The sequence below is a fragment of the Rhinoraja longicauda genome, chromosome 7 (genome assembly GCF_053455715.1).
Source record: "Rhinoraja longicauda isolate Sanriku21f chromosome 7, sRhiLon1.1, whole genome shotgun sequence".
NCBI lineage: Eukaryota > Metazoa > Chordata > Chondrichthyes > Rajiformes > Arhynchobatidae > Rhinoraja > Rhinoraja longicauda.
The window spans coordinates 72,444,272-72,471,451 of record NC_135959.1 but is presented as its reverse complement, the minus strand read 5'-3'; the positions used below and the strand labels follow the sequence as shown (position 1 = coordinate 72,471,451).

The following is a 27,180-nucleotide window of genomic DNA, read 5'->3' as shown; positions in this document are numbered from 1 at the left end:
CACAGACACACACAGGCACGGCCACACACACTCATATTCACTCACACTAACACACATGGACACACACACGGACACACACTCCCTCACAAACACACCCTCACTCACACAGACTTAGACACATAGACAGACACAGATACACATACACACATAGATGCACACAGACACACAAACACACACACAAACCCAAACACAAACACACATACATGCACACACACACACACACAAACGCATACACATACACACACGCAGACCTCTGGCAAATTATCAAAGAAACCCCTCCAATCCAAGACCCAGATTAATCGTGACGTTACAGGCCAAATAAACGAAATGCTTTGCAATTAACATATTTATATAAACTTAAGAGATAATTATAGTTTTCATTATATCAATCAAGGTAACTTGGGAGACATCAATGCACAAAATCGTGAGAGGAATAGATCGGTAGACGCACAGAGTCTCTATGACCATGCTTTTTAAATCTCTGAGGTATTTCTGGTAGTTAGATTAGATTAGGTGATTAGCTGCAACACTGAGGGGTTTTCTGAGTCACCAACTCTACCATTCAGGTTACTGAAGCACTGGAGAGATTCCTGAAGACCTGGTACCGGCACACCATCACTACCCAGCCACAACAGGCAACATTACAATATCCTCTCTAAAGTCCTTTTTTTTTGTTGGAGAAATGAAGTCACAATTTTTTTTATACGCATAACTATAATAACTATATCTGGTGAGTGAGAGTAACGCATAATGTCCTCAGAACCTACATGAACCATCTGGCAGGAATATTCACAGACGCCTATAACCTGTCCTTACTCCATTCTGATGTTCCCACCTTTAAGAAGACCACTATCATCCTGGTACCAAAAAACTGAAGAAGGGTCTCGACCCGAAACGTCACCCATTCCTTCTCTCCTAGATGCTGCCAGACCTGCTGAGTTACTACAGCCTTTTGTGATACCTGTGATTTGTACCAGCATCTGCAGTTATTTTCCAACACCAAAAAACTGGAAGGTAGTGTTTCTAAATGACTAGCGTTCAATGGCTCTGATATCCACCGTCATGAAGTGCTTTGGGAGGCTGGCCATTAACATCACAAGGATGTTGCCAGGACTCGAGGGCCTGAGATATAGGGAGAGGTTGAGCAGGCTCGGACGCCCTAGGACGTAGAAACAAGCAACTGCAGATGCTGGTGTACCAAGGGAAGACACAGAGTGCTGCAGTAACTCAGCAGGTCAGGCAGCACCTCTGGAGAACATGGATAGGTGACGTTTCAGGCTGGAGAACATGGATAGGTGACGTTTCACAGAGTGCTGGAGTAACTCAGCAGGTCAGGCAGTACCTCTGGAGAACATGGATAGGTGACGTTTCGGGCTGGAACTGAAGTCCAGAGTCTAAAGAAGGATCCCAACCTGAAACGCCACCTATCCACGTTCTCCAGAGATGCTGCCTGACCCGCTGAGTTACTCCAGCACTCTGTGAAACGTCACCTATCCATGTTCTCCAGAGATGCTGCCTGACCCGCTGAGTTACTCCAGCACTCTGTCCCTCGCTGTTGGAAGATTATTAGTTTTTTTCTCCCATTTACAGTACATCCACTATTATTGCTTTCTCTTCATTTTACCTACACGATCCCAAATCCTCTGTATAAACACTACACTCCCAAATGAATTCCTACGTCAGATAACGCACTCTGTTGGAGTGACGTTGTCCAACTCAAGTCGGGAGGTTATCTTCCTTGCACTGTTACAACGACATTGTTTTCGAGTCTGTGACGAGGAGATGATGTGTCCTGCTTTATATCAGAGGGAGTGTACAGAGAGGAGTGAACACAGTGGCATTAAATCACACAGTTTTCTACACTAGATTAGTCAGCTCATTAACTAAACTGACAGGTGCTGGGCTCCCCACGTCTCCACTAATCTGCTGCTTCACGCATTGCTCGTCCTTCGCTTAATTAACAAAGGTAAAGGGTTCACTGAAGCAGGGTCTCGACCCGAAACGTCACCCGTTCCTTCTCTCCAGAGAAGCTGCCTGACCCGCTGGGTTACTCCGGCGTTTTGTGTCTATCTTCGGTGCAGTTCCTTCCCACAGAAAAGGTTTGCTATCTTGTCACGCCCACGTACTAATACTTCTTTGGAGAAGGCTGTCGAGGGGATGAAGTAATTTTGGATACTACCCAACAGGGGGAATCTCAGGCCAAGCTGGTAAAGGGGGCAGAGAGAAATGCCTCACGTTATTTCTCTGGATTCAGTAACCTGGAAGTATCTTTTATGTGCGTTCAAAAGGTTTTAGTGACAGCACAATGAATGGCAGGGCTCTGGGAAGCCTGGTAGAGCAGAGGGATCGAGGAGTGCAGGTACATAGTTCCTTGAAGTTGGTGTCACAGGTAGATAGAGCGGTCACGAAGGCTGTTGGCACATTGGCCATCAGTCAGAGTATTGAGTATAGATGTTGGGAGGTCATGCTACAGTTGTGGAAGACGTTGGTGAGACCACATTTGGAGTATTGTGTTCAGTTTTGGTCACCCTGTTATAGGAAAGATGTGGTTAAGCTGGAAAGGATACAGAGAAGGATTACGAGGATGTTGCCAGGACATGAGGGACTGAGTTTTCGGGAGAGGTTGAACAGGGGTAGGACTTTATTCCTTGGTGCGTAGGAGGCTGAGGGTTGGTCTTATAGAGGTGTACTAAATCCGGAAAGGAATAGATCGAGTAGATGAGCAGTCTTTTGCCCAGTGTAAAGGAATCAAGAACTAGAGGACATAGGTCATGGATCTTATAGAAACTTACAAAATTCTTAAGGGGTTGGACAGGCTAGACGCAGGAAGATTGTTCCCGATGTTGGGGAAGTCCAGAACAAGGGGTCACAGTTTAAGGATAAGGGGGAAGTCTTTTAGGACCGAGATGAGAAAGTTTTTTTTCACACAGAGAGTGGTGAATCTGTGGAATTCTCTGCCACAGAAGGTAGTTGAGGCCAGTTCATTGGCTATATTTAAGAGGGAGTTAGATGTGGCCCTTGTGGCTAAAGGGATCAGGGGGTATGGAGAGAAGGCAGGTACGGGATACTGAGTTGGATGATCAGACATGATCATATTGAATGGCGGTGCAGGCTCGAAGGGCCGAATGGCCTACTCCTGCACCTATTTTCTATGTTTCTATATTTCTATGTTAAGGTGAGGGAGGAAAGGTTTAATGGGAACCTAAGGGGCAACCTCTTCACACAGAGGGTGGTGGGTATTTGGAACAAACTGTCAGGGGAGGTAGATGATGCAGGTGCTATAACGATATTTAAAAGACATTGGGACAGGTACATGGATATGAATGGTTTAGAGGGACGTGGGCCAAACGCGGGCAGGTGGGACTACCTCAGACGGGGCATCTTGGTTGGCATGTATGAGAGGGGCCGAAGGGCCTGTTTCTATGCTGTACGAGTCCGTGACAGTAAAATAACAATACTTACCATCACCCGGGTCAAGAATTTCCACGGTTGCGATCTCTGGGAATTCGAGAACAGCCATGACCGGCTCTGATAGAACAATCTGGAATGTTTCCGACTGTTCGTATTTGTGGTCTGTCAAAATCTGTACTCTCCAAGTTGCCGTTGATTGTCCAGGGTTGAACTGCACCTGTTTCTGTGATTTCCCCCTGAAATCCTTATCCTTCTGAGCCGTGACATCCTTGGTCCCAATCCCTGTCAACAAAACACAGAACGGCGGCCTCAAAATACAACCCAATCACACGTATATTATGAGTCTTAGACCACCAAAATCAATGGATGGATTCTTATCAAGCATCATTTTAAAGCACAATTTTTTAGATTTTTTTTTTAGATTTAGAGATACAGGCCCCTCGGCCCAACGAGTCCGCGCCGCCCAGCGTTCCCCACACATTAACACTATCCTACACACACTAGGGACAATTTTTTTAAACATTTACCCAGTCAATTAACCTACATGTGGGAGTGTGGTAGGAAACTGAAGATCTCGGAGAAAACCCACGCAGGTCACGGGGAGAACGTACAAACTCCGTACAGACGGCGCCCATAGTCAGGATCGAACCTGAGTCTCCGGCGCTGCATTAGCTGTAATCAGCAACTCTACCGCTGCGCCACCGTGCCGACAATCATATATATATATATATAGATTGTGCAATCTGGGCAGCACAGTGGTGCAGCGGTAGAGTTGCTGCCTCACAGCGCCAGAGACCCGGGTTCGATCCTGACTACGGTTGCTGTCTTGTACGGAGTTTGTACGTTCTCCCTGTGACCACATGGGTTTTCTCCGGGTGCTCCGGTTTCCACACATATTCTAAATACCTACAGGTGTGCAGGTTAATTGGCTTCTGTAAATTGTAAACAGTCCCGAGTGTGTAGGATGGTGCCAGTGTACAGGGATCGCTGGTCGGTGTGGACTTGGTGGGCCGAAGGGACTTATTTTCCGTGCTGTATCTCTAAATTAAAAGACTAAACTAAACTAAAAGTAAAGATGTACAAGATGTTGGTGAGGCAGAGAGGGACACCAGCCCAAAACGTCACCTATCCATCCCCTCCACAGATGCTGCCTGACCCGCTGAGTTCCTCCAGCACTTTGTGTTTGGCTCACGATGTTGGTGAGTGAGCTTGGAGAATTGTAGAGATACAAGGAACCACAGATGCTGTTTAAGACAAAAAAGACAGAAAGTGCTGGAGTAACTCGGCGGGTCAGGCAGCATCTCTGGAGGACATGGACAGGTGATGTTTCGGGTCAGGACCCTTTTTCAGGCCCTTCTTTGCCAGTTTATGAGAATGACCCTGGGGATGATTGGGTTAACGTATGGTGAGCATTCGATGGCTCTGGGCCTGTACTCGCTGAAGTTTAAGGGCCTGTCCCACTTAGGTGATTTTGTGGAATTCTTTGCCTCAGAAGGCAATGGAGGCTCTCAATGGATATTTTTAAGGCAGTGATAGATAGATTTTTGATCAGTCTGGCTGTCAAGGGTTTTCGGGAGAAGGCAGGAGAATGGGGTTGAGAGTGAAAGATAGATCAGCCATGACTGAATGGTGGAGTCGGCTCGATGGGCCACAAGGCCTAATTCTGCTCCTATGATTTATGAACATATTATGAACTTCTTGGAATATTGTGTTAGGTTTTGGTCACACTATTATAAGAAAAATGCCATTAAGCTGGAAGTATTCAAGAGAGAGTTAGATATAGCTCTTAGGGCTCATGGAATCAAGGGATATGGGGAGAATGCAGGAACAGGGTACTGAGTTTGGATGATCAGCCATGATCATATTGAATGGCGGTGCTGGCTCGAAGGGCCGAATGGCCTTCTCCTGTACCCAGTTTGCTATGTTTCTATGGTACAGGCGACAATTATGATCCTAAACTAAATATTTGGATAGGAAAGGTTCAGTGGGAGAAGGAACTGCAGATGCGGGTTTAAACCGAAGATAGACACAAAAAGCTGGAGTAACTCATCGGGAAACGTCACCCATTCCTTCTCTCCAGAGATTCTGCCTGTCCCGCTGAGTTACTCCAGCACTTTGTGTCTGTCTAAGGTTCGGTGGGAAATGGGCCAAATGCAGGTAAACGGGACTAGCTCAGTCTGCCAACTTGGTTGGCATGGACAAGGTGGGCCGAAGGGCCTGTTTCCGTGCGATACGGCTGTGTGATTCTAGGACTCTGTTTGAGCTGAGGGGTGTGTTTAATTGATGGGTTGCATGGAGGGTTTCCAAGCTGTGAATGGAGCCAGGGAGCGGTGAGGATGAGCTATCATGTTCCACACTTGGCACGGGCTTCAGTCTCACAGGCACTTTCACCTGCTGTCGTGTTGGGCTTATTAGCGTTAATAATCTGCTTCTCGATTGCCAAGTTTCATTGCAAACACCACACTGGCCCAGGATGATTCAACACTGATCATTTAGAGTCATAGAGTCACGCAGAACGGAAACAGGCCCTTCGGCCCAACCCGCCCGTGCCGACCAAGGTGCCCCATCTAGCCTAGTCCCATTCAGACCATTGAACAGTACGACCAAAGAACAGGCCCTTCAGCCCACAATGTCTGTGGAAGACATTAGGTAGGACAGGTATATGGATCGGAAAGTGCCACAGACGCAAAATGTATAAGATAAGGAGATAAGAATTGAAGAGGCACAAAATGTGAAGCCGGAGGAAGGAATGTCGGTGGAAGGGGTCAGGTGGGGAAAGGGAAAAGCATAAATGGGTGTGCATCCAGGTGGGGCATGGGAAAGAGAGGAGGGAAATGGGGGGAGTGGGGGAGGGGAAAGTGGGGGTGGGGGGTAAAATTGGAGAGTTCGATTAATTTACTAAAACACAGTCCGATGGTATTGCCTGCAGTCCGATGGTATTTCTAGGAGGGAAATATTGAAATTTAAGGTAATTCTTCAGGGCACCTTACCAACAAACGAGGTTTCTCCAAGATAGCCTCTGCGTTTTAGTATCACCACCAGAAACTTGGAATTCTCGTCTATCACGTAATATTCCTTCTCCAGAGAAATCCATGCCCAGTTCAGACGGAAGAGCTGGTTCGGCAGCTTATTACCTCCTGAAACAAACATGAGGGGAGAACACAACTTTAGACATTGTCCCATACAGTCGGTCAATAGATCATAGCTGTATTGAGTGTAGACAACGCTGGTGGTCTGCAAGGATGCGTTCTCGGCCCCCCGCTACACTCCCTCATGACACCACATTCATGACTGTGAGGCCAAATTCAGCTCTATAAGTTTGCAGATGGCACCAGTGCGGTGAGCCAGGTCACGAACACGAACAATGATGAGACAATAGACAATAGACAATAGGTGCAGGAGGAGGCCATTCGGCCCTTCGAGCCAGCACCGCCATTCAATGTGATCATGGCTGATCATTCTCAATCAGTACCCCGTTCCTGCCTTCTCCCCATACCCCCTGACTCCGCTATCCTTAAGAGCTCTATCTAGCTCTCTCTTGAATGGATTCAGAGAATTGGCCTCCACTGCCTTCTGAGGCAGAGAATTCCACAGATTCACAACTCTCTGACTGAAAAGGTTTTTCCTCATCTCCGTTCTAAATGGCCTACCCCTTATTCTTAAACTGTGGCCCCTGGTTCTGGACTCCCCCAACATTGGGAACATGGTTTGTACTGGGAAGCGTCATGTTTCCCGTCACTGGGGAACCTTCTTCAACCAAGTGTGTAATTTGGTTTTCATTCGTCAATGTTTCTGTAACTCCCACTTTTTTCCAGGGTGGGGTAGTTAACCCCACGCCCAACGCCCAACCCCCAACCTGGAGGACTAGGGACTGCTTCGTCTGCCTCCTCAAATACAAAATGCAGGTACAGATACAAATGCAGGAGAAGACGGACAGACTCTTACAAGCTGCAACAAAACTTGGTCTTGCACCCAATACAGCAAAGACACAGGTGGTGAAGATCCAGTCCAAAACCAGCAACCCTGTCCTCATGCCCAGCACTGCCCTGGAGGAGCTAGAAATATTCACATACCTAGGCAGTGTTGTGGACACCACCAGAGGGGCAGATGCAGACATTAAAAGCAGAATCAATAAGGCTAGGGTGGTGTTTAACATGCTCAGGAAGATCTGGAGCTCAAAATACATCTCAATCAACACCAAAATACGCATCTTTAACTCCAATGTGAAGCAGGTGATGCTGTATGGATCAGAGACATGGAAAACAACGGAACACACAACACACAGGCTGCAAACATTCATTAACACCTGCCTCAGGAGAATCCCGGGGCTCGGGTCGGCCCGCTGCGGACTTTTCACCGTCCGGCGCGGCCTGGAACGTGGCAACTCCAACAGCCTGACCGCGGGAGAAGACGGCAGGGAAAGAGAAAAGACATTCTGGCCTTCCATCACAGTGAGGAGGTGACTGGAGGAGACTCACTGTGATGGATGTTTCTCTTTTTTTTGTTTTGTGTTGGTTTGTGATTGTGTGTGTAATTGCTTATTTTTATTGCTCTTATTGTTGGACTGTGGGTGACAAAATCTCGTCCAAAAGACTTGGGGGTTTTTTTGGATGACAATAAAGGTTATTCTGATTCTGATTCTGATTCTGATACTGAACATCTGGTGGAGAGACAAAGTAAGCAATGCGGACCTGTGGACAAGAACAAGCCAGGATCCCCTTGACTTACAAATTCGAAGGAGAAAATGGAGTTGGATTGGACGCACCCTCAGAAAACCTGCCGCAAACATCGCCCGGCAAGCCCTGAAATGGATCCCACAAGGAAAAAGGAAAAGAGGTTGCCCCAGGAACAGCTGGAGAGGAGGTGTCCAGGCAGAAATGTCTGGGAGTGGGCGCAACTGGGGAGATCTCGAAAGAACCGCCAACAACCGAGTGAGGTGGAGGACATTTGTCAATGGCCTATGCTCCCCAGGGGAGCCAAGGGTTTAAGAAGAAGATGCTGTAGAGATTGACCACGTTACATTCATAACAACCCTTATAGAGACAGCAAATCATTCCCTTGGGTTTTACTCTCTACCAGCCAGTCACAGTTCTAATAGCACGGTTTGATACATAATTCTAATAATTCATCTGAACGATGGTGAGACCACACTTGGAGCACTGTGTACAGTTCTGGTCACCCAGCTACAGGAAGGATGTCGTTAAGTTGAAAAGGGTGCAGAAGAGATTCACCAGGATGTGACCTGGGCTTTGTAGGTTTGAGTTACAGGGAGAGTTTGGATACTTTTGTCTTTGGAGCGTGGGAGGCTGAGGGGTGACCTTATTGAGGTGTACAAGATCACGAGGGGCACGGATAAAGTGAACACTCACAGTCTTTTTCCCAGCCTTAAAACAAGAGGTGGGAGATTTGAGGGGCCTCAGTCCCTTTGTGACATAGAGGGTTTAGTTTAGACAATAGACAATAGGTGCAGGAGGAGGCCATTCAGCCCTTCGAGCCAGCACCGCCATTCAATGTGATCATGGCTGATCATTCTCAATCAGTACCCCGTTCCTGCCTTCTCCCCATACCCCCTGACTCCGCTATCCATTAAGAGCTCTATCCAGCTCTCTCTTGAATGCATTCAGAGAATTGGCCTCCACTGCCTTCTGAGGCAGAGAATTCCACAGATTCACAACTCTGCTTTTCATTGATCGTAGCGTCACAGATCGTAGTCATAGCATCACAGAGAGGAAACAATCCCTTGGGGCCACGGAAACAGGCCCTTCGGCCCACCGAGTCCATGCAGACCAACGATCGCCCGTTCACACTAGTTCTATGTTATTCCACTTTCTCATTCGCTCCCCCCACACTAGGGGCAGATTACAGAGGTCAATTAACCTACAAACCCACATCTTTAGGATGCGAGAGGAAACCGGAGCACCCGGAGGAAACTCAAATGGAAGTCCACATAAGAAAAGAACGTGTAAGATGGAAATGCAGATGCTGGCTTAAACTGAAAATAGACACAAAAAGCTGGAGTAACTCAGTGGGACAGGCAGCATCTCTGGAGAGAAGGACTGGGTGATGTTTCGGGTTGAGAACCTTCTTCTGAAGAAGGGTCTCGACCCAAAATGTCGCCCATTCCTCTCCAGAGATGCTGCCTGTCCCGCTGAGTTGCTCCAGCTTTTTGTGTCTATCTTAAGAAAAGAACGTGCTGGCTTAAGTTGAGTTAAGTTGCAGAATTGATTTATCAAGGACTTCCAGAGGACTGGCGGTGAACATCAATAATTCCATTGAAAATTAAACTGTGGTTAGTCAAGACAAGTGTAAGGAACATTAGTTGCCAATATCATATCATATCATATCATATATATTACAGCGCGGAAACAGGCCTTTTCGGCCCACCAAGTCCGCGCCGCCCAGCGATCCCCGTACATTAGCACTATCCTACACCCACTAGGGACAATTTTTACATTTTACCCAGCCAATTAACCTACAAACCTGTACGTCTGTACGCCAATGTTACACTCTTTTTAGATGACCGTGCCTCAACACACAAATCAATTTCATTCTTAGCTGAATGGTCAGTGGTCATAAGGTCATAAGTGATAGAAGCAGAATTTGGCCATTCGGCCCATCAAGTCCACTCCGCCATTCAATCATGGCTGATCTATCTCTCCCTCCTAACCCCATTCTCCTGCCTTCTCCCGAAAACCCTTGACAGCCGGACTGATCAAAAATCTATCTATCACTGCATTAAAAATATCAATTGAGAGCCTCCATACCCTTCTGTGGCAAAGAATTCCACAGATTCACCACCCTCTGACTAAAGAAATTTCTCCTTATCTCCTTCCTGAAGGAATGGCCTTTAATTCTGAGACTATGACCTCTGGTCCTGGACTCTCCCACCAGTGGAAACATCCTCTCCACATCCACACTATCCAAGCCTTTCAATATTCGGTACGTTTCAATGAGGTCCCCCCTCATTCTTCTAAACTCCAGCGAGTACAGGTCCAGTGTCGTGAAGCGCTCATCTTAAGTTAACCCACTCATACCTGGGATGATTCTTGTAAACCTCCTCTGGACCCTCTCCAGAGCCGGCACATCCTTCCTCAGATATGGGGCGCAAAATTTCTCAGTGGAAGAAAGTAATGAAGGGGAATGGGCATATTGTATGTAGGTTAATTGGCTGGGTAAATGTAAAAATTGTCCCTAGTGGGTGTAGGATAGTGTTAATGTACGGGGATCACTGGGCGGCACGGACTTGGAGGGCCGAAAAGGCCTGTTTCCGGCTGTAGATATATGATATGATATGATTCCACAAGGGGAGTTTGGTTGCTGCATCGTTCAATTCCACCCGTACACAAAGGGTTAAGTGGTGTCAGATTAGGAAACAGGGAAGTGCAACGAGACCTGGGTGTCCTTGTACACCAGTCACTGAAAGTAAACATGCAGATACAGCAGGCAGTGAAGAAAGCTAATGGAATGTTGGGCTTCATAACGAGAGGATTTGAGTATAGGAGTAAAGAGGTCCTTCTGCAGTTGTACAGGGCCCTGGTGAGACCACATCTGGAGAATTGTGTGCAGTTTTGGTCTCTTAATTTGAGGAAGGACATCCTTGCTATTGAGGCAGTGCCGCGTAGGTTCACGAGGTTAATCCCCGGGATGGCGGGACTGTCATATGAGGAGAGACTGGGCTTGTATTCACTGGAATTTAGAAGGATGAGAGGGAATCTTATTGAAACGTATAAAATTATAAAAGGACTGGACAAGCTAGATGCGGGAAAAATGTTCCCAACGTTGGGGGAGTCCAGAACTGGGGGCCACAGTCTAAGAATAAAGGGGAGGCCATTTAAAACTGAGGTGAGAAAAAATGTTTTCACCCAGAGAGTTGTGAATTTGTGGAATTCTCTGCCATGGAAGGCAGTAGAGGCCAATTTATTGGATGAATTTAAAAGAGCGTTAGATAGAGTTCTAGGGGCTAATGGAATCAAGTGATATGGGGAGAAGGCAGGTTACTGATTGTGGATGATCAGCCATGACCACAATGAATGGGGGTGCTGGCTCGAAGGGCCAAATGGCCTCCTCCTGCACCTATTTTCTATGTTTCTATGTGTCCCCAGGCCAGACTATTCTGCTCTCCTCCCCTTGAGAAAATGTTGTGTTGACTGAGGCCTTGTGAAGTTATAAATGGACCAGCTTTACAGGCCAGCCTCCTTCTTCAGACTGATTTACAGACTTACAGATGTGCAGAAGGAATCAGCCCCAAGAAGGGTCGGTAGAGTTGCTGCCTTGCAGCGCCATAGACCTTGGTTCCATCCTGACTACGGGTGCTGTCTGTACAGAGTTTATATGTTCTGCCTGTGACCTGCGTGGGTTTTCTCCGAGACTTTCGGTTTCCTCCAACACCAAAGACGTACAGGTTTGTAGGTTAATTGGCTTGGTGTAAGTGTAAATTGTCCCCGTAGGAAAATAACTGCAGATGCTGGTACAAATCGAAGGTATTTATTCACAAAATGCTGGAGTAACTCAGCAGGTCAGGCAGCATCTCGGAGAGAAGGAATGGGTGACGTTTCGGGTCACAAACATTATTGGCCAAAGGGCCTGTTCCTGTGCTGTTCTATGTTCTGTGTATCCCTAGGACTTACCTATGTATATCTATCAGTATTTCTATTTATAACCCAACGCCTTCTTTCAGGAGTGTCTGGCCTATTTCTCTGTGGGCTGTTACAGAGTTCACTGGGCTGTGTGGCATCGGTCACGGCACCAGAACAGCGATGAATGCACTGGCACATGCACACAGCTGTGAGCTCACTCGACAGGTTTTATTTCCATTGACAAAGGTCTAGAATCATCCCCACAGCTAGCTCTCTCTCTCTCTCTCTCCCTCCCTCCCTCCCTCCCCCCCTCCCCCCCTCTCTCTCTCCCCCTCTCTCTCTCCCTCTCCCCCTCTCTCTCCCCCTCTCTCTCTCCCCCTCCCTTCCTCTCCCTCTCCCTCTCTCTCTCTCTCCCCTCTCTCTCTCTCCCCCTCCCTCCCTCTCCCCCTCTCCTTCCCCCCACTCTCTCTCCCTCCCCCTCCCTATTCCCCTCTCTCTCTCTCTCTCTCTCTCTCTCTCTCTCTCTCTCTCTCTCTCTCTCTCTCTCTCTCTCTCTCTCTCTCTCTCTCCTTCTCTCTCCCACTCTCTCTGTCTCTCTCTTGCCCCCCCCCTCTCTCTCTCCCCCTCCCCTCCCTCTCCCCCTCCCTCCTTCCCCCACTCTCTCTCCCTCCACCCTCCCTATTCCCCCTCTCCCTCTCTCTCTCTCTCTCTCTCTCTCTCTCCTCTCTCTCTCTCTCTCTCTCTCTCTCTCTCTCTCTCCTTCTCTCTCCCACTCTCTCTGTCTCTCTCTTGCCCCCCCTCTCTCTCTCCCCCTCCCTCCCTCTCCCCCTCTCCTTCCCCCTCTCTCTCTCCCTCCCCCTCCCTATCCCCCTCTCCCTTTCTCTCCCTCTCCCTATCTCTCTCTTTCTCCCCCTCACTCCCCTCACTCCCTCTCCCCTCTCCCTCTCCTTTCCCCCCCTCCCTATCCCCCTCCCTATCCCCCTCTCCCTCTCCCTACCCCTCTCTCTCTTTCTCCCTCTCTCCCTCTCCCTCTCCCACCCTCCCTCCCTCCTCTCTGTACCTAGCCTGGCTTGGGTGTGGACGTGGGTTAGCCTGTGGCTGGGATTGGAGTGGACCTTGAAGAGGCTGTGTGTTCCCAGCTCCGGGGAGCTGCAGTGCGCTGTGTCTCCACCAGCTTTATCACACACACAGCGAGGACAGACGTGGAGACCAGTGGCTTCCACAGACCACCCAAGCAACAGAAAATCAGGCTGATGAAAGGGGCCGGGACAAGAAACCAGACTGCGACCAACTGCCACCGATGCATCCCGTTAGCATTAGCACAAAGCCTTTCCCCGCAATACAGTAGAGGATGTTTAAACTGCTAATAACACTTCAAAGGTTGGGGGATTTATACAGCGAGACTAAGGATTTTCACAAAGTGCCCACATGCAATACTGTGACAGGGCTTTGGGAATGTAGACACACTGGCTGGTTTGAAGTTTCTTCGATACACAGAACAGTACAGCACAGGAACAGGCCCTTCGGCCCACAATGTCTGTGCCGAACATGATGCCAAGATCAACTCTTATCTGCCTGCACATAATCCATATCCCGCCATTCCCTGCATATCAATATCCATCCAAAGACTCCTCAACGCCACTATCGTATCTGCCTCCACCACCATCCCTGGCAGCACGTTCCAGGCACCCACCACCCTCTGTGTAAAAAACCTGCCCCACACATCTCCTTTAAACTTTGCCCCTCTTGCCTTAAAGCTATGACCTCCAGTCTTTGACATATCCGTCCTGGGGAAAAATGGTTCTGACCGCGTACCTTATCTATCTATGCCTCTCATAATGTTATATATTTCTATCAGGTCTCTCTTCAACTGCCAGCGTTCCAGAGAAAACTACCCAAATTGGTCCAACCTCATGTTATACCTAATGCCCTCTAATCCATGCATCACTGTGGTGAGTCTCATCTGTACCCTCTCCAAAGTCTCCACATCCTTCCTGTAATGGAGCGACCAGAACTGCACGCAATGCTCCAATTCAAAGCAGAATTTCAACTCCTTTGATAGACACAAAATACTGGAGCAACTCAGCGGAACAAGCAGCATCTCCGGAGAGAAGGGATGGGTGATGTTTCGGATCAAGACCCTTCTTCAGTTCCTTTGGGCGTGCGTACATATGGTTGCGTTTAGGGTGCACGTTCTAATTCAGGGGGTATGGGGAGAAGGCAGGAACGGGGTACTGATTGAGAATGATCAGCCATGATCACATTGAATGGCGGTGCTGGCTCGAAGGGGCGAATGGCATCCTCCTGCACCTATTGTCTAATCCAGCTAGTCCACAAAAAAAAATAATGAAAGGAGTCGAGAGAATGTTTGGAACGCCATTGGACAGGACGGACGAAGCATTCAAAAGGAAGCCCATGCTATTCCTGCACTGGGCCACGTTATATTTAGCACGGTTGTCAACACAATGTAGTGCAGTGATCAGAGAGTGATGGGGACACTTAAAGAACACTCTCCCTGGCTGCCAGATAAGGCCACATTCTAGCCGGCGTCGAGAGAGAGTGATTTTAGATTTTTAGAGATATAGCGCAGAAACAGGCCCTTCGGCCCACCGGGTCCGCGCCGCCCAGCGATCCCCGCACACTAACACTATCCTACACCCAATTTTTACATTTTGCCCAGCCAATTAACCTACAAACCTGTACGTCTTTGGAGTGTGGGAGGAAACCGAAGATCTCGGAGAGAACCCACGCAGGTCACGGGGAGAACGTACAAACTCCGTACAGACGGCGCCCGTAGTCAGGATCGAACCCGAGTCTCCGGCGCTGCATTCGCTGTAAGGCAGCAACTCCACCGCTGCGCCACCGTGCCGCCCCGCTATCGCAGGGACAGTGAGAGAGGTCGCAGGGATCGCAGGGACAGTGAGAGAGGTCCCAGATGCTGGCAATCAGTGAGGGCCTGAGGGAGAGGTTGGGCACAGGCGACAACGTTAATCATTGGAGTGCAGGAGGCTGAGGGGTGAACCTATGGAGGTGTATAAAATCATGAGAATGAGAATGCACACAGTCTTGTACCCAGGGCAGGGGATGAAGGAACTAGTAGGTTTCAGGTGAGGCAGGAAAGATTTACTAGGAACTTGAGGGACAACCTTTTCACACAGAGTGTGGTGGGTATTTGCAGTTTGTTGAGGCAGGTACTATAACAACATTTAAAAGGCACTTGGACGGGTACATGGATAGGAAAGGTTTATGGTGTTGAAACCACATGACAAATTAGTGCTTCGTGGTGTGTTCAAGCAGGGCTTGTTGAAAAGGGCAACTAATCTTTGGAAATGAGAGCACAGGCAAAGCACAACACCCTGCTGTGGGACGTCAGCAAGAGCATGAAGATCCTATCCATGTACCTGTTGATATGGGCCACCCGTGGGCAGGTAGGACTAGTGTAGATGGGGCATCAGGGATCGCATGGACGAAGTTGGGCCGAAGGGCCTGTTTCCACACTGTGTGGCTCTATGACTCTATCTCTACTTGTGGTGAGAAACGTGCAGATCCTAATACAGGAGGGATCTGCCAGATTGGATATGCTGCTTGCTCCCAGGCCAGGAGATACACCATGATCACCATTAGAAAAACTTGTCAGGAATAGTCTAAAGGCTCCTACATTCTCCTGTGTTCAGGAGATTCGGTATCCAATCTACGGTGGAGAGCACACTGACTGGTTGCATCACGGCCTGGTTCAGCAACTCAAATGCCCAGGAACGAAGGAGACTACAGAGAGTGGTGGACACTGCCCGGTCCATCACAGGTACTGACCTCCCCACCATCGAAGGCCCATCACAGGTACTGACCTCCCCACCATCGAAGGCCCATCACAGGTACTGACCTCCCCACCATCGAGGGCCCATCACAGGTACTGACCTCCCCACCATCGAAGGGTTCTACAGGAGGCGCTGCCTCAAAAAGGCAGCCAGCGTCATCAAAGACCCACACCACCCTGGCCACGCTCTCATCTCGCTGCTACCATCGGGAAGAAGGTACAGGAGCCTGAAAACCGTGACCTCCAGGTTCAAGAACAGCTTCTTCCCAGCAACCATCAGGCTCTTGAACACTGCACAACACTAACCTCAGCAACTATGATCTTCTGTGGACTGTGTCTTTGGTTGCACTACGGACCTTGTTTTTTGTGAACAAGTATTATGTTATTAATTAAATGAAAATGTGTTTATTATATATAGAGTTACAGATTCATACAGCACGGATTTACACCCTTTGCTGCCAATCATCCATGCTGACCTAAGTGCCCCATCTAAGCTAGTCCCATTTGTCTACATTTGACCGATATCCCACTAAACCTTTCCTATCCATGTACCTATCCGAATGTCTTTTAAACGCTGCTATAGAACCTGCTTCAACTACCTCCTCTGGCAGCACGTTCCATACACCTACCACTCTCAGTGTGAAAAAGTTGCCCCTCGGATTCCTATTAAATCTTTTCCCTTTCGCCTTAAGCATATTTTTTAGTTTACTTTAGTTTAATTTAGAGATACAGCGCGGAAACAGGTCCTTCAGCCCTCCAAGTCCCCGCCGACCAGCGATCAACCCATACACTAACACTACTCTACACGCTCGGAACCATTTACCACTCTACTGAAGCCAATTAACCGTTAAACCTGTGCGTCTTTGGAGTGTGGGAAGAAACCGGAGCAACTGGAGAAAACCCATGGGGTCGCGGGGAGAACGTACAAACTCTGTACAGACAGCACCCATAGTCAGGATCGAACCTGGGTCTCTGGTGCAGTAAGGCAGCAACTCTACTGCTGCGCCAATGTGCTGCCCTGTGTCCCCTGGTTCTTGATCCCCCTCCTCTGGGTAAAAGGCTGTGTGCATTCACCCATATACCCTCCATGTGATGTGTGACGGGCTTGTTACGCTGCGGCAGATAAGCAGCTCACTGGCCCTGTCTGTACTGGTCTGTCTGTCTGTCTGTCTGCCTGTACTGGTCTGGACATATGACAATTCAACACTCACTTGCATCTCACCCTGCACCCGGCAGTTATGTAAGAGCTGGCAGCTGGAACAAGGGCACTGGGCAAGAACCCAACGCAGTTGGCAGCTGCAGATTACAGTCTTTATCGGCAGCTTAATGCTTGGAGTGAAAGGAGTCTCCAAGGTGATGCAGGTGGAATGATGGAGTGAAAGGATTAGGCTGGGAGCCAGGGGCGTACATGAAGGGAAGTGTGGTGGAGCAACATTAAATAAAATCATCCTGAACTTGCCTGGCCTTTCTGCTGCCTCCCACCAGATCTCCCTGGCAGATCACACCTCTCCGAGCTCCAAACGGAAGAGGAGTTGTTTACTTTAGTATAAGAAGATAACTGCAGATGCTGGTACAAATCGAAGGTATTTATTCACAAAATGCTGGAGTAACTCAGCGGGTCAGGCAGCATCTCGGGAGAGAAGGAATGGGTGACGTTTCGGGTCAAGACCCTTCTTCAGACTGTTTAGTTTAGTTTAGTTTAGTTTGGTTTTGTTTAGAGATACAGCGCAGAAACAGGCCCTTCAGCCCACCGTGTCCGCGCCGACCAGCGATCCCCGCACACTAACACTATCCTACACACACTAGGGATAATTAACACTTACACCAAGCCAATTAACCTACAAACCCGTATGGCTTTGGAGCATGGGAGGAAAACGAAGATCTCGGAGAAAACCAACGCAGGTCAGGGGAGAACGTACAAACTCTGGGCAGACAAGCACCCGTAGTCGGGATCGAACCCGGGTCCCTGGCGCTGTAAGGCAGTAGCTCTACCGCTGCGCCACCGTGCTGCCCACTGAGGTGACGTTCCTTGTTCTGTACACTGGCAGCCCAGTTAATGGAGACCTCCGTACAACGCAACTCTGTCTTTCCCAACACGAGCTTCTCACTTCTGCCCACTGAGCTCCAAGTAAATGTTTAACATTTTTGTTTTTAAATGCACAGAGTATCATGGGCTAATACAGCGTGGAAACAGGCCCTTCAGCGCAACCTGCCCTCACGTCCCAGCTACACTAGTCCCACCTGCCTGTGTCTGGTCCATATCCCTCCAAACCTGTCCTAACCATGTACCTGTCTAAATGCTTCCAAAACGTTGCAATGGTACCCGCCTCAACTACCTCCTCTGGCAGCTCATTCCATTCACCCACCACCCTCTGTGTGAAAAAGTTACTCCTCAGATCCCTATGAAATCTTTCCCCCCCCTCACCTCAAACCTATGTCATCTGGTCCTCGATTCCTCTACTCTGGGCACGAGACTCGGTGCATTTACCCGATCTATTCCTCTCATCGTTTTATACCCCTCTATAAGATCGCCCCTCATCTTCCTGGGCTTCCTAAGTTTAGAAACATAGAAACATAGAAAATAGGTGCAGGAGTAGGCCATTCGGCCCTTCGAACCTGCACCGCCATTCAATATGATCATGGCTGATCATCCAACTCAGTATCCCGTACCTGCCTTCTCTCCATACCCCCTGATCCCTTTAGCTACAAGGGCCACATCTAACTCCCTCTTAAATATAGCCAATGAACTGGCCTCAACTACCTTCTGTGGCAGAGAATTCCACAGATTCATCACTCTCTGTGTGAAAAAAAAACTTTCTCATCTCGGTCCTAAAAGACTTCCCCCTTATCCTTAAACCATGGCCCCTTGTTCTGGACTTCCCCAACATCGGGAACAATCTTCCTGCACCTAGCCTGTCCAACCCCTTAAGAATTTTGTAAGTTTCTATAAGATCCCCCCTCAATCTTCTAAATTCTTTGGTGCATGTACAGATGGGGTGAAGATGTCTCTGTTCAGAGCATACTGTACACCACTCTACACTGCACACTTGTGGTCAAACTATAAAAAAGCTAGCTTGCAGAGTCTTCCGGTAGCTTATAATGATGCCATGAGGGTATTACTTAAGAGACCTAGATGGTGTAGTGCAAGTGAAATGCTTGTGGCTGCAGGAGTTAATACCCTACAAGCCATGCTAAGAAATTTAATGTATACATTTATTTGCCGAATTAATGACTCTGAAAATTAGATCTTCTTGGCATTACCACTAATAAGGTTTAGTACTACACGCTACCAATCACAGTTGTGGAGACATTGGTATAGTTGTCTTGTTGTTGATCACTGATGGCTGATGCATTCTGCTTGTATGTAATATATTGTGCTTTTGTTAGTAATTTGTTAGTAACTGACTGTGCTTTTGTGTGTAACTTATTGTGTTTCTGTATGTTTATTATATGTAATGTCTTGGCTTTTACCTGGACCTTGAGTCCGTAATAAAGTATTGATTGATTAATTGATTGATTGAATAGAGTCCCAGCCTATTTACATTTATTTACATCGGCGAAACCAAACGCAGGCTCGGCGATCGGTTCGCTGAACACCTGCGCTCGGTCCGTATTAACCAAACTGATCTCCCGGTGGCCGAGCACTTCAACTCCCCCTCCCATTCCCAGTCTGACCTTTCTGTCATGGGCCTCCTCCAGTGCCATAGTGAGGCCCACCGGAAATTGGAGGAACAGCACCTCATATTTCGCCTGGGCAGCTTGCAGCCCAGTGGTATGAACATCGACTTCTCCAACTTTAGATAGTTCCTCTGTCCCTCTCTTCCCCTCCTCCTTCCCAGATCTCCCTCTATCTTCCTGTCTCCACCTATATCCTTCCTTTGTCCCGCCCCCCCTGACATCAGTCTGAAGAAGGGTCTCGACCCGAAACGTCACCCATTCCTTCTCTCCCGAGATGCTGCCCGACCTGCTGAGTTACTCCAGCACTTTGTGAATAAATACCTTCGATTTGTACCAGCATCTGCAGTTATTTTCTTATACTACTCAACCTCTCCCTATAGCTCAGGCCCTTGAGTCCGAGCAACATCCTCATAGAACTACTGGAATAAGTCAGCGGACCAGGCAGAATCTCTGTGGAACATGGACAGGTGAGGCTATGGGCCAGGAGCCTTCTTCAGTCTGGTTGTAGTAGGGGGGAAAGGCAGTTGTAAGAGAGCTGGGGTTGGACAAAACCTGGCAAATAATAGGCTGTATATGTGCAATATATTCCTCCCACTAATACACTATACATTCCACTGCTCTTAATATGGATGTCAGCAAGGAAATCTATATATGTGGATTGCCTAGTCTACTCAGAATGTCACTCTTTGAGTTTGTACCATTAACAAAGTGCTCCGCTCTATCGAAAGCATGATGCATGGTTCAAAATGCACGAATCAACTCTGTAAATCATTTCCTGCACTTTTACTCTCCAGTATTTCCTTGTAATTTAATTATTTCATTTACTCTTCCTCAAAGACGATCACAAATGGTAACTTTGTAATCCACAAATCTGGTATTGGTTTATAATTGTCACAAGTACCGAAATACATTGAGGGGCTTTGCTTGCGTGCTTAGTTTAGTTTAGATTACACATATAGCATGGAAACGCGCTCTTGGGCCCACAGAGTCCATGCTGACCATTGATCACCAATACACTAGCACTATCCTACACACAAGGGACAATTTACAGAAGCCAATTCACCTGCAAACCCGCACGTCTTTAGGATGTGGGAGGAAACCAGAGCACCTGGAGAAAACCCACACTTTCACAGGGAGAACGTGCAAACTCCACACAGACAGCACCCGAGGACAGGATGGAACCCGGGCCCCTGGCGCTGTAAGGCAGCAACTCCGCCGCTGCGCCATCGTGCCTCCCTAACCCTAACGCCAAGAATAGCTGGAGTCCGCATTTTGTATTGACTGTTCCTCTGAGATTGCTACCTCTGTTAATACCCACGTGATCTCCAGGAACCCAGCAGTGGTGCCGCCCAGAGGGGAAGGAGTGGGGCGGAGGGCCGGTGAGCGGGCAGGGTGCGGGAGGGGGCGCAGGGCCTCGGCGGGGGAGTGGGCCGCTGGAGGCCCTGAAACAGCCTGGGGCTCGGCTGGACCGGGCGCCCATCCACAAGGCCAAGCGCGTGGACTAGATGCGGCCCGCAGCAGTGGAGCGGCGGCGACGGAGGGCCCCGCGGCTACACGTGGCCAGGCCTGGGCTTTGAACCAAACATGGCGGCACCGACATTTGATGCAAAATGTGTAAATCACTGTGTGACGTTTAATTGCGGACGTGACAATAAACATCCATTGAACCGAAAAACATCTGCAGATGCTGGAAGTCTGAAAATGACCAAACTTTCAGCTTGCACCTGTGAAAGAGAACCAGGCACAAAATGCCGGAGGAACTCAGCGGGTCAGGCAGCATCTGCGAAGCAATGGACGGATGGCGCTTCAGGTCAGACACCTTCTTCAGACTGATGGGGGGATATTTGGACAGATAAGTACAAACAAGGACAATCGGTAAGGGGAAAGCTGGGGCGGGACAAAGCCTGGTGAGTGATAGGGGGAAAGGAGTATCCCAGACTACCCCCTCACCTGTATCCACCCATCACTTGCCATGCTGGGTCCCACGCCCACCTCCCTTTTCCAGCTTTCTTCCCCCCCTACGACTTCTGAAGGATATTTGGACAGATAAGTACAAACATAGGCAATAGATGCAGTCGTAGGCCATTCGGCCCTTCGAGCCAGCACCACCATTCAATATGATCATGGTTGATCATCCAGAACCAGTACCCTGCTCCTGCCTGTTGTACTTCGTGGTCCGGTACCTGTTGTACCTTTGTTGAGACTCTGGACGGACCACAAGTACACGTGTGTAAAAGGTTATAATGCTGGAGCTTAACTCCAGGCTGTTTATTCCGTGGCCACCTGAAACCAGAGTGGCCACCTAATCACATCATTACCTTATATACACATTACTACTCAGGCAAACAAAGTAGTCCTTCTAATACAACAAAGTAGTCCCTGCAATATCACAACACTGCCTTCTCCCCATATCCCTTGATTCCGATATATGGATAGCCAAGGTGAAGAGGAATATGGAAAATGAGCTCACAATCCATGTTCTCCAGAGATGCCGCCCGACCCGCTGAGTCACTCCAGCACTTTGTGTCTTTTTCTGTAAACCAACATCTGCAGTTCCTTGTTCCCTCATGGGCTAAACGGGACTAGCTCAGTATGCCAACCCACTCAGCATGGACAAGGCGGGCCGAAGGGCCTGTGTCCGTGCTGTCTGGCTTCATGACTCTCCTGTAAATGCAGCTCTGGTTACAGCAGGTTTTGCCAAGTGCTTGCTACTAAATCAGACTGCGGGGTGTGTGAGTGCACTTTGATAAGACCTGAACAGCTGTTTCAATGGCCCACAAATAGGCAGTGTCCTCAGTTTGTTTGAACTTGTTCCTTTGTAATTGATACCCACACTAATGGCCAAGATTTAGCCTCACAGATCTGCTGCCGGGGGGGGGGGGGGGGGGGGGGGGGGTGGTGACGGGGTGTGTGTGCGGATCATTCTGGAATGTGAGGCAGCTCACACTGGCCGTGCCTGTGTGGAAACTGAGACATTGGCGAACGTACACTGAAAACTGGGGAAAACCTGCCGTTAGCAAACTCACAAATTGGTTCCTAGAAGGGTCTCGACCCAAAACGTCACCCATTCCTTCTCTCCTGAGATGCTGCCTGACCCGCTGAGTTACTCCAGCATTTTGTGAATAAATACCTCAGAACTGGTAATCACCACGTGTTATACAGGAGATGCTCCAATTACTGGGGCATTCTTGGTGATGGCCTGTCAAACGTTAAACGTACTGTAACACTCAGACACCAGAGTGCTCCTCACTCTTAACATTCAGTTTAGTTTAGTTTGGTTTAGTTTAGTTTAGAGACACACGCTCACCAGTGATCCTCGTACACTAGCACCACCGGACAATTTACAATTCTTTACCAAAGCTAATCAACCTCCAAACCCGCACATCTTTGGAGTGTGGAAGCAAACCAGAGCACCCATAGAAAGCTCACAGGGAGAATGTGCAAACTCCAAATTCTCTTTGGATTTCCCTTAATATTATCTGAGCTATTTCCTGTCCCCTCTGTGCCCCCCTGATTTCCTTCATTCCTTCATATGGTCCTTAGTTCCCAAAACTCCTCCAGGGAGTTGGTACCATCGATGGGTCCCCTTGGTAACTTAAAACCTGGGCATAGACTGGGTGAATGCACAGAGTCTTCTACCCAGAGGAGGGGAATCAAGAAGCAGAGGACATACGCTTAAGGTGAGAGGGGGAAGATTTAATAGTAACCTGAGGAGCAACTTAATAGCACGCCCTCAATAGCAAGAATATCCTTCCTCAAATTTGGAGAACAAAACTGCACACAGTACTCCAGGTGCGGTCTCACTAGGGCCCTGTACAACTGCAGAAGGACCTCTTTGCTCCTATACTCAACTCCTCTTGTTATGAAGGCCAACATTCCATTGGCTTTCTTCACTGCCTGCTGTACCTGCATGCTTACTTTCAGTGACTGATGCACTAGGACACCCAGATCTCGTTGTATGTCCCCTTTTCCTAACTTGACACCATTCAGATAATAATCTGCCTTCCTATTCTTACCACCAAAGTGGATAACCTCACACTTATCCACATTAAACTGCATCTGCCATGCATCCACCCACTCACACAACCTGTCCAAGTCACCCTGCAACCTCATAGCATCTGCCTCACAGTTCACACTACCACCCAGCTTTGTATCATCTGCAAATTTGCTAATGGTACTTTTAATCCCTTCATCCAAGTCATTAATATATATTGTAAATAGCTGCGGTCCCAGCACCGAGCCTTGCGGTACCCCACTAGTTACTGCCTGCCATTCTGAAAGGGACCCATTTATCCCCACTCTTTGCTTTCTGTCTGTCAACCAATTTTCTATCCATGTCAGTACCCTACCTCCAATACCATGTGCTCTAATTTTTCCCACTAATCTCTTATGTGGAACCTTGTCAAAGGCTTTCTGAAAGTCGAGGTACACCACATCCACCGGCTCTCCCCTATCCATTTTCCTAGTTACATCCTCAAAGAATTCCAGCAGATTAGTCAAGCATGATTATTTTTATATAACTGTATATAATTTTTATATATTTTTATATAACTTATATAAGTTATAAATTTCTATAACTGAAACCAGAGATCACGCCAAATCTCTAAGCCTGGGGATTGGATTATTATTTTTGACAACACATTACCGGAGAAATATAGTAAAATAACATAAAATCAACACTTTTTCCTCAGTATTGTTCAGATATAATTTTAACTAAATTTTCATGCTTAAGAAAAATAAAATTGAAAAACATGAAATTTTTTGAGAAAGTGGACGCTCACAGTCTTTTCCCCAGAGTTGAGGATTCTAAAACTAGAGGACACAGGCTTGAATTGAGAGGGTAAAGATTTGAGGGATCTCATGGGCAACGGGTAGGCCGTATCTGGAACGAGCTGCCACGGGAAACTATGGAAGCGGATAGAACTACAGGTTTACCACCGATTTTCCGTCATCTTTGGTTCCTAAGCCTTGCTGGATTAACGGTTTTGCCGTGCCAACAGAGGTCATGGCCTCGGGGAGCCGAGTCGCCCTTGGAGGTCGGCTAATGGGAACGGATCTGCCAACACTGGCCGGGCCGGAGTTCCAGAGCCCTGGCCACAGGGGGCTATTTCGACCCGCTGGTTGGCCGCGGAAGTCCCGGAATGGCGGGACTGTCGTATGTTGAAAGACTGGAGCGACTAGGCTTGTATACGCTGCAATTTAGAAGGATGAGACGGGATCTTATTGAAACATATAAGATTATTAAGGGATTGGACACGTTAGAGGCAGGAAACATGTTCCCAATGTTGGGGGAGTCCAGAACCAGGGGCCACAGTTTAAGAATAAGGGGTAGGCCATTTAGAACGGAGATGAGGCAAAACGTTTTCAGTCAGAGAGTTGTGAATCTGTGGAATTCTCTGCCTCAGAAGGCAGTGGAGGCCAATTATCTGGATGCTTTCAAAAGAGAGCTAGATAGAGCTCTTAAGGATAGCGGAGTCAGGGGGTATGGGGAGAAGTCAGGAATGGGGTACTGATTGAGAATGATCAGCCATGATCACATTGAATGGCAGTGCTAGCTCGAAGGGCCGAATGGCCTCCTCCTGCACCTATTGCCTATTGTCTGTCGATGAGGTTGAGATCGGCCGCTCACCCGGGCTAGGCCCCACATATTCGGGGAGACTTCCGGGGGGGGATTTCAAGTGAGCTCTCGTAATTTTGTCCGGATTAAAGGAGGTACCAGACCACCAGTTGCCAGAAAAATCCGTGGTGGACCACTACAACTTTCAAGAGACATTTGGACAAATACTTGGATGGGAAGGATTCAGAGAGATATGGGCCAAACGCAGGCAAATGGGACTAGCCCAGTATGTACAAGGTGGGCCGAAGGGCCTGTTTCCGTTCTGTACAGCTCTGTGACTCCACACAAAGAAAAATTATAGTTACAGAGTCATACAGTGCGGAACCAGGCCCTTTGGCCCAACTCGTCTACACTGACCAAGATCCCATTTAATCTAGTCCCACCAGCCTGTGTTTGGCCCATATCCCACTAAACCTTTCCTATCCATGTATCTGTCTAAATGTCTTCAGTGGTTGCTAGTTCTAACATTTCTGTAAATTGGAAACAAACTGCATGGGTTCTGATAGGGAGAAGACCGAGTTTTTTGGGGCGGCACGGTGGTGCAGCAGGTAGAGCTGCTGACTTACAGTGCCGGAGACCCGGGTTTGATCCTGGCCTCGGCTGCTGTCTGTGTGGAGTTTGCACGTTCTCCTTGTGACTGCGTGGGTTTCCTCTGGGTGCTCCAGTTTCCTCGCACATCCCAAAGACGTGCGGGTTTGTAATTTAATTGGTCCTCTGTAAATTGCCCCCTCGTGTGCATGAAAAAGTGGGAACTAGTGTGACACAAAATGCTGGAGTAACTCAGCGGGACAGGCAGCATCTCTGGATAGAAGGAATGGGTGACGTTTCGACCTGAAACGTCACACATTCCTTCTATCCAGAGATGCTGAATGTGCCGCTGAGTTGCCCCAGCATTTTGTGTCTATCTTCGGTATTAAAGCAGCACCTGCAGTTCCTTCTTACAATACATCATTTCTGTACTGTGAACAGGTGATCGATGGTCAGCATAGACCTGGGCCTGCTTTCACACTGTATCTGTGAACTAATCAACTGTCAATGAGAAACCCAGGTGACAGGATTGCTCAATCAAGAGCCAGTTTGAGAGAGGGAACTTACTGCCTGTCCACTGCGCGCTGAGTTACTGCAGCTTTGTGTGTCCACACTCACACAACCTGGTCAGGTATGTGAAGAATGCACTGCTGGAGGAGCTAACAACAACACTCTAAACAGGCTGAGCAAATATAGATGGGGAGTCAGAATGCTCAAGTGAACAGTTTCTGTGCTGCACGGATCAGAGGGTTTCAGGCACGGGGAGAGGTCAGTCAGATTTGGATTGCTTTCTCTGGAACACCAGACGTTGAGAGGGAGATGTAATAGAAGTATATAAAATTAAGAGAGGCAAAGAGTAGGCTACGGGCTACGGGCTACGGGCGCCGTCTGTACGGAGTTTGTACGTTCTCCCCGTGACCTGCGTGGGTTTTCTCCGAGATCTTCGGTTTCCTCCCACACTCCAAAAGACGTACAGGTATGTAGGTTAATTGGCTGGGTAAATGTAAAAATTGTCCCTCGTGTAGGATAGTGCTAGTGTGCGGGGATCGCTGGGCGGTGCGGACTCGGTGGGCCGAAGGGCCTGTTTCCGCGCTGTATCTCTAAATCTAAATCTCGACAGTCAAAACCTTTGCCCAGGGTCTAAATGTCCAACACTAGAAGGTACAGCTTCAGATGAGAGAGGCGTTATTTGCACACAGAGGGTGGTGGGTGATGGGAACGTGCTGCCAGGGGTGGTGGTGTAGGCGGATACGATAGTGGTGTTTAAGAGGCTTTTAGACAGGCACATGGATATGCAGGGAATGGATCATGTGCAGGCAGATGAGATCACTTTAACTTGGCTTCACGTTTGGCACAAACTTTGTGGGCCAAAGGGCCCGTTCCTGTGCTGTATGTTTCATGTTCTATGATAAATGGTAAAAATAATCAAGAAGATTTTTTTAAAAAACACCTCTGAATAGACATTTCAACCAGTTAAAATCTGCTTCAGAGCTTTGGAATTGAAACAAATCTAGACGGACCTTCCACAGCGTTGTAAGTCATCAAATGACAATGTA

General features: G+C 48.3%; 1 protein-coding gene across 1 annotated transcript in view; it reads right to left on the bottom strand.

The window, feature by feature from the left end:
- The window catches only part of LOC144595647 (FRAS1-related extracellular matrix protein 2-like), a 132,888-nt gene that overhangs the window by 88,116 nt on the left and 17,592 nt on the right, over positions 1–27,180 (bottom strand). The window contains exons 3-4 of the mRNA XM_078403222.1: positions 6,402–6,548; positions 3,463–3,693 (exon numbers count right to left, since the gene is read on the bottom strand). Coding sequence (XP_078259348.1) covers positions 3,463–3,693; positions 6,402–6,548 — 378 coding nt within the window. The remainder of the gene's footprint in view (positions 1–3,462; positions 3,694–6,401; positions 6,549–27,180) is intronic.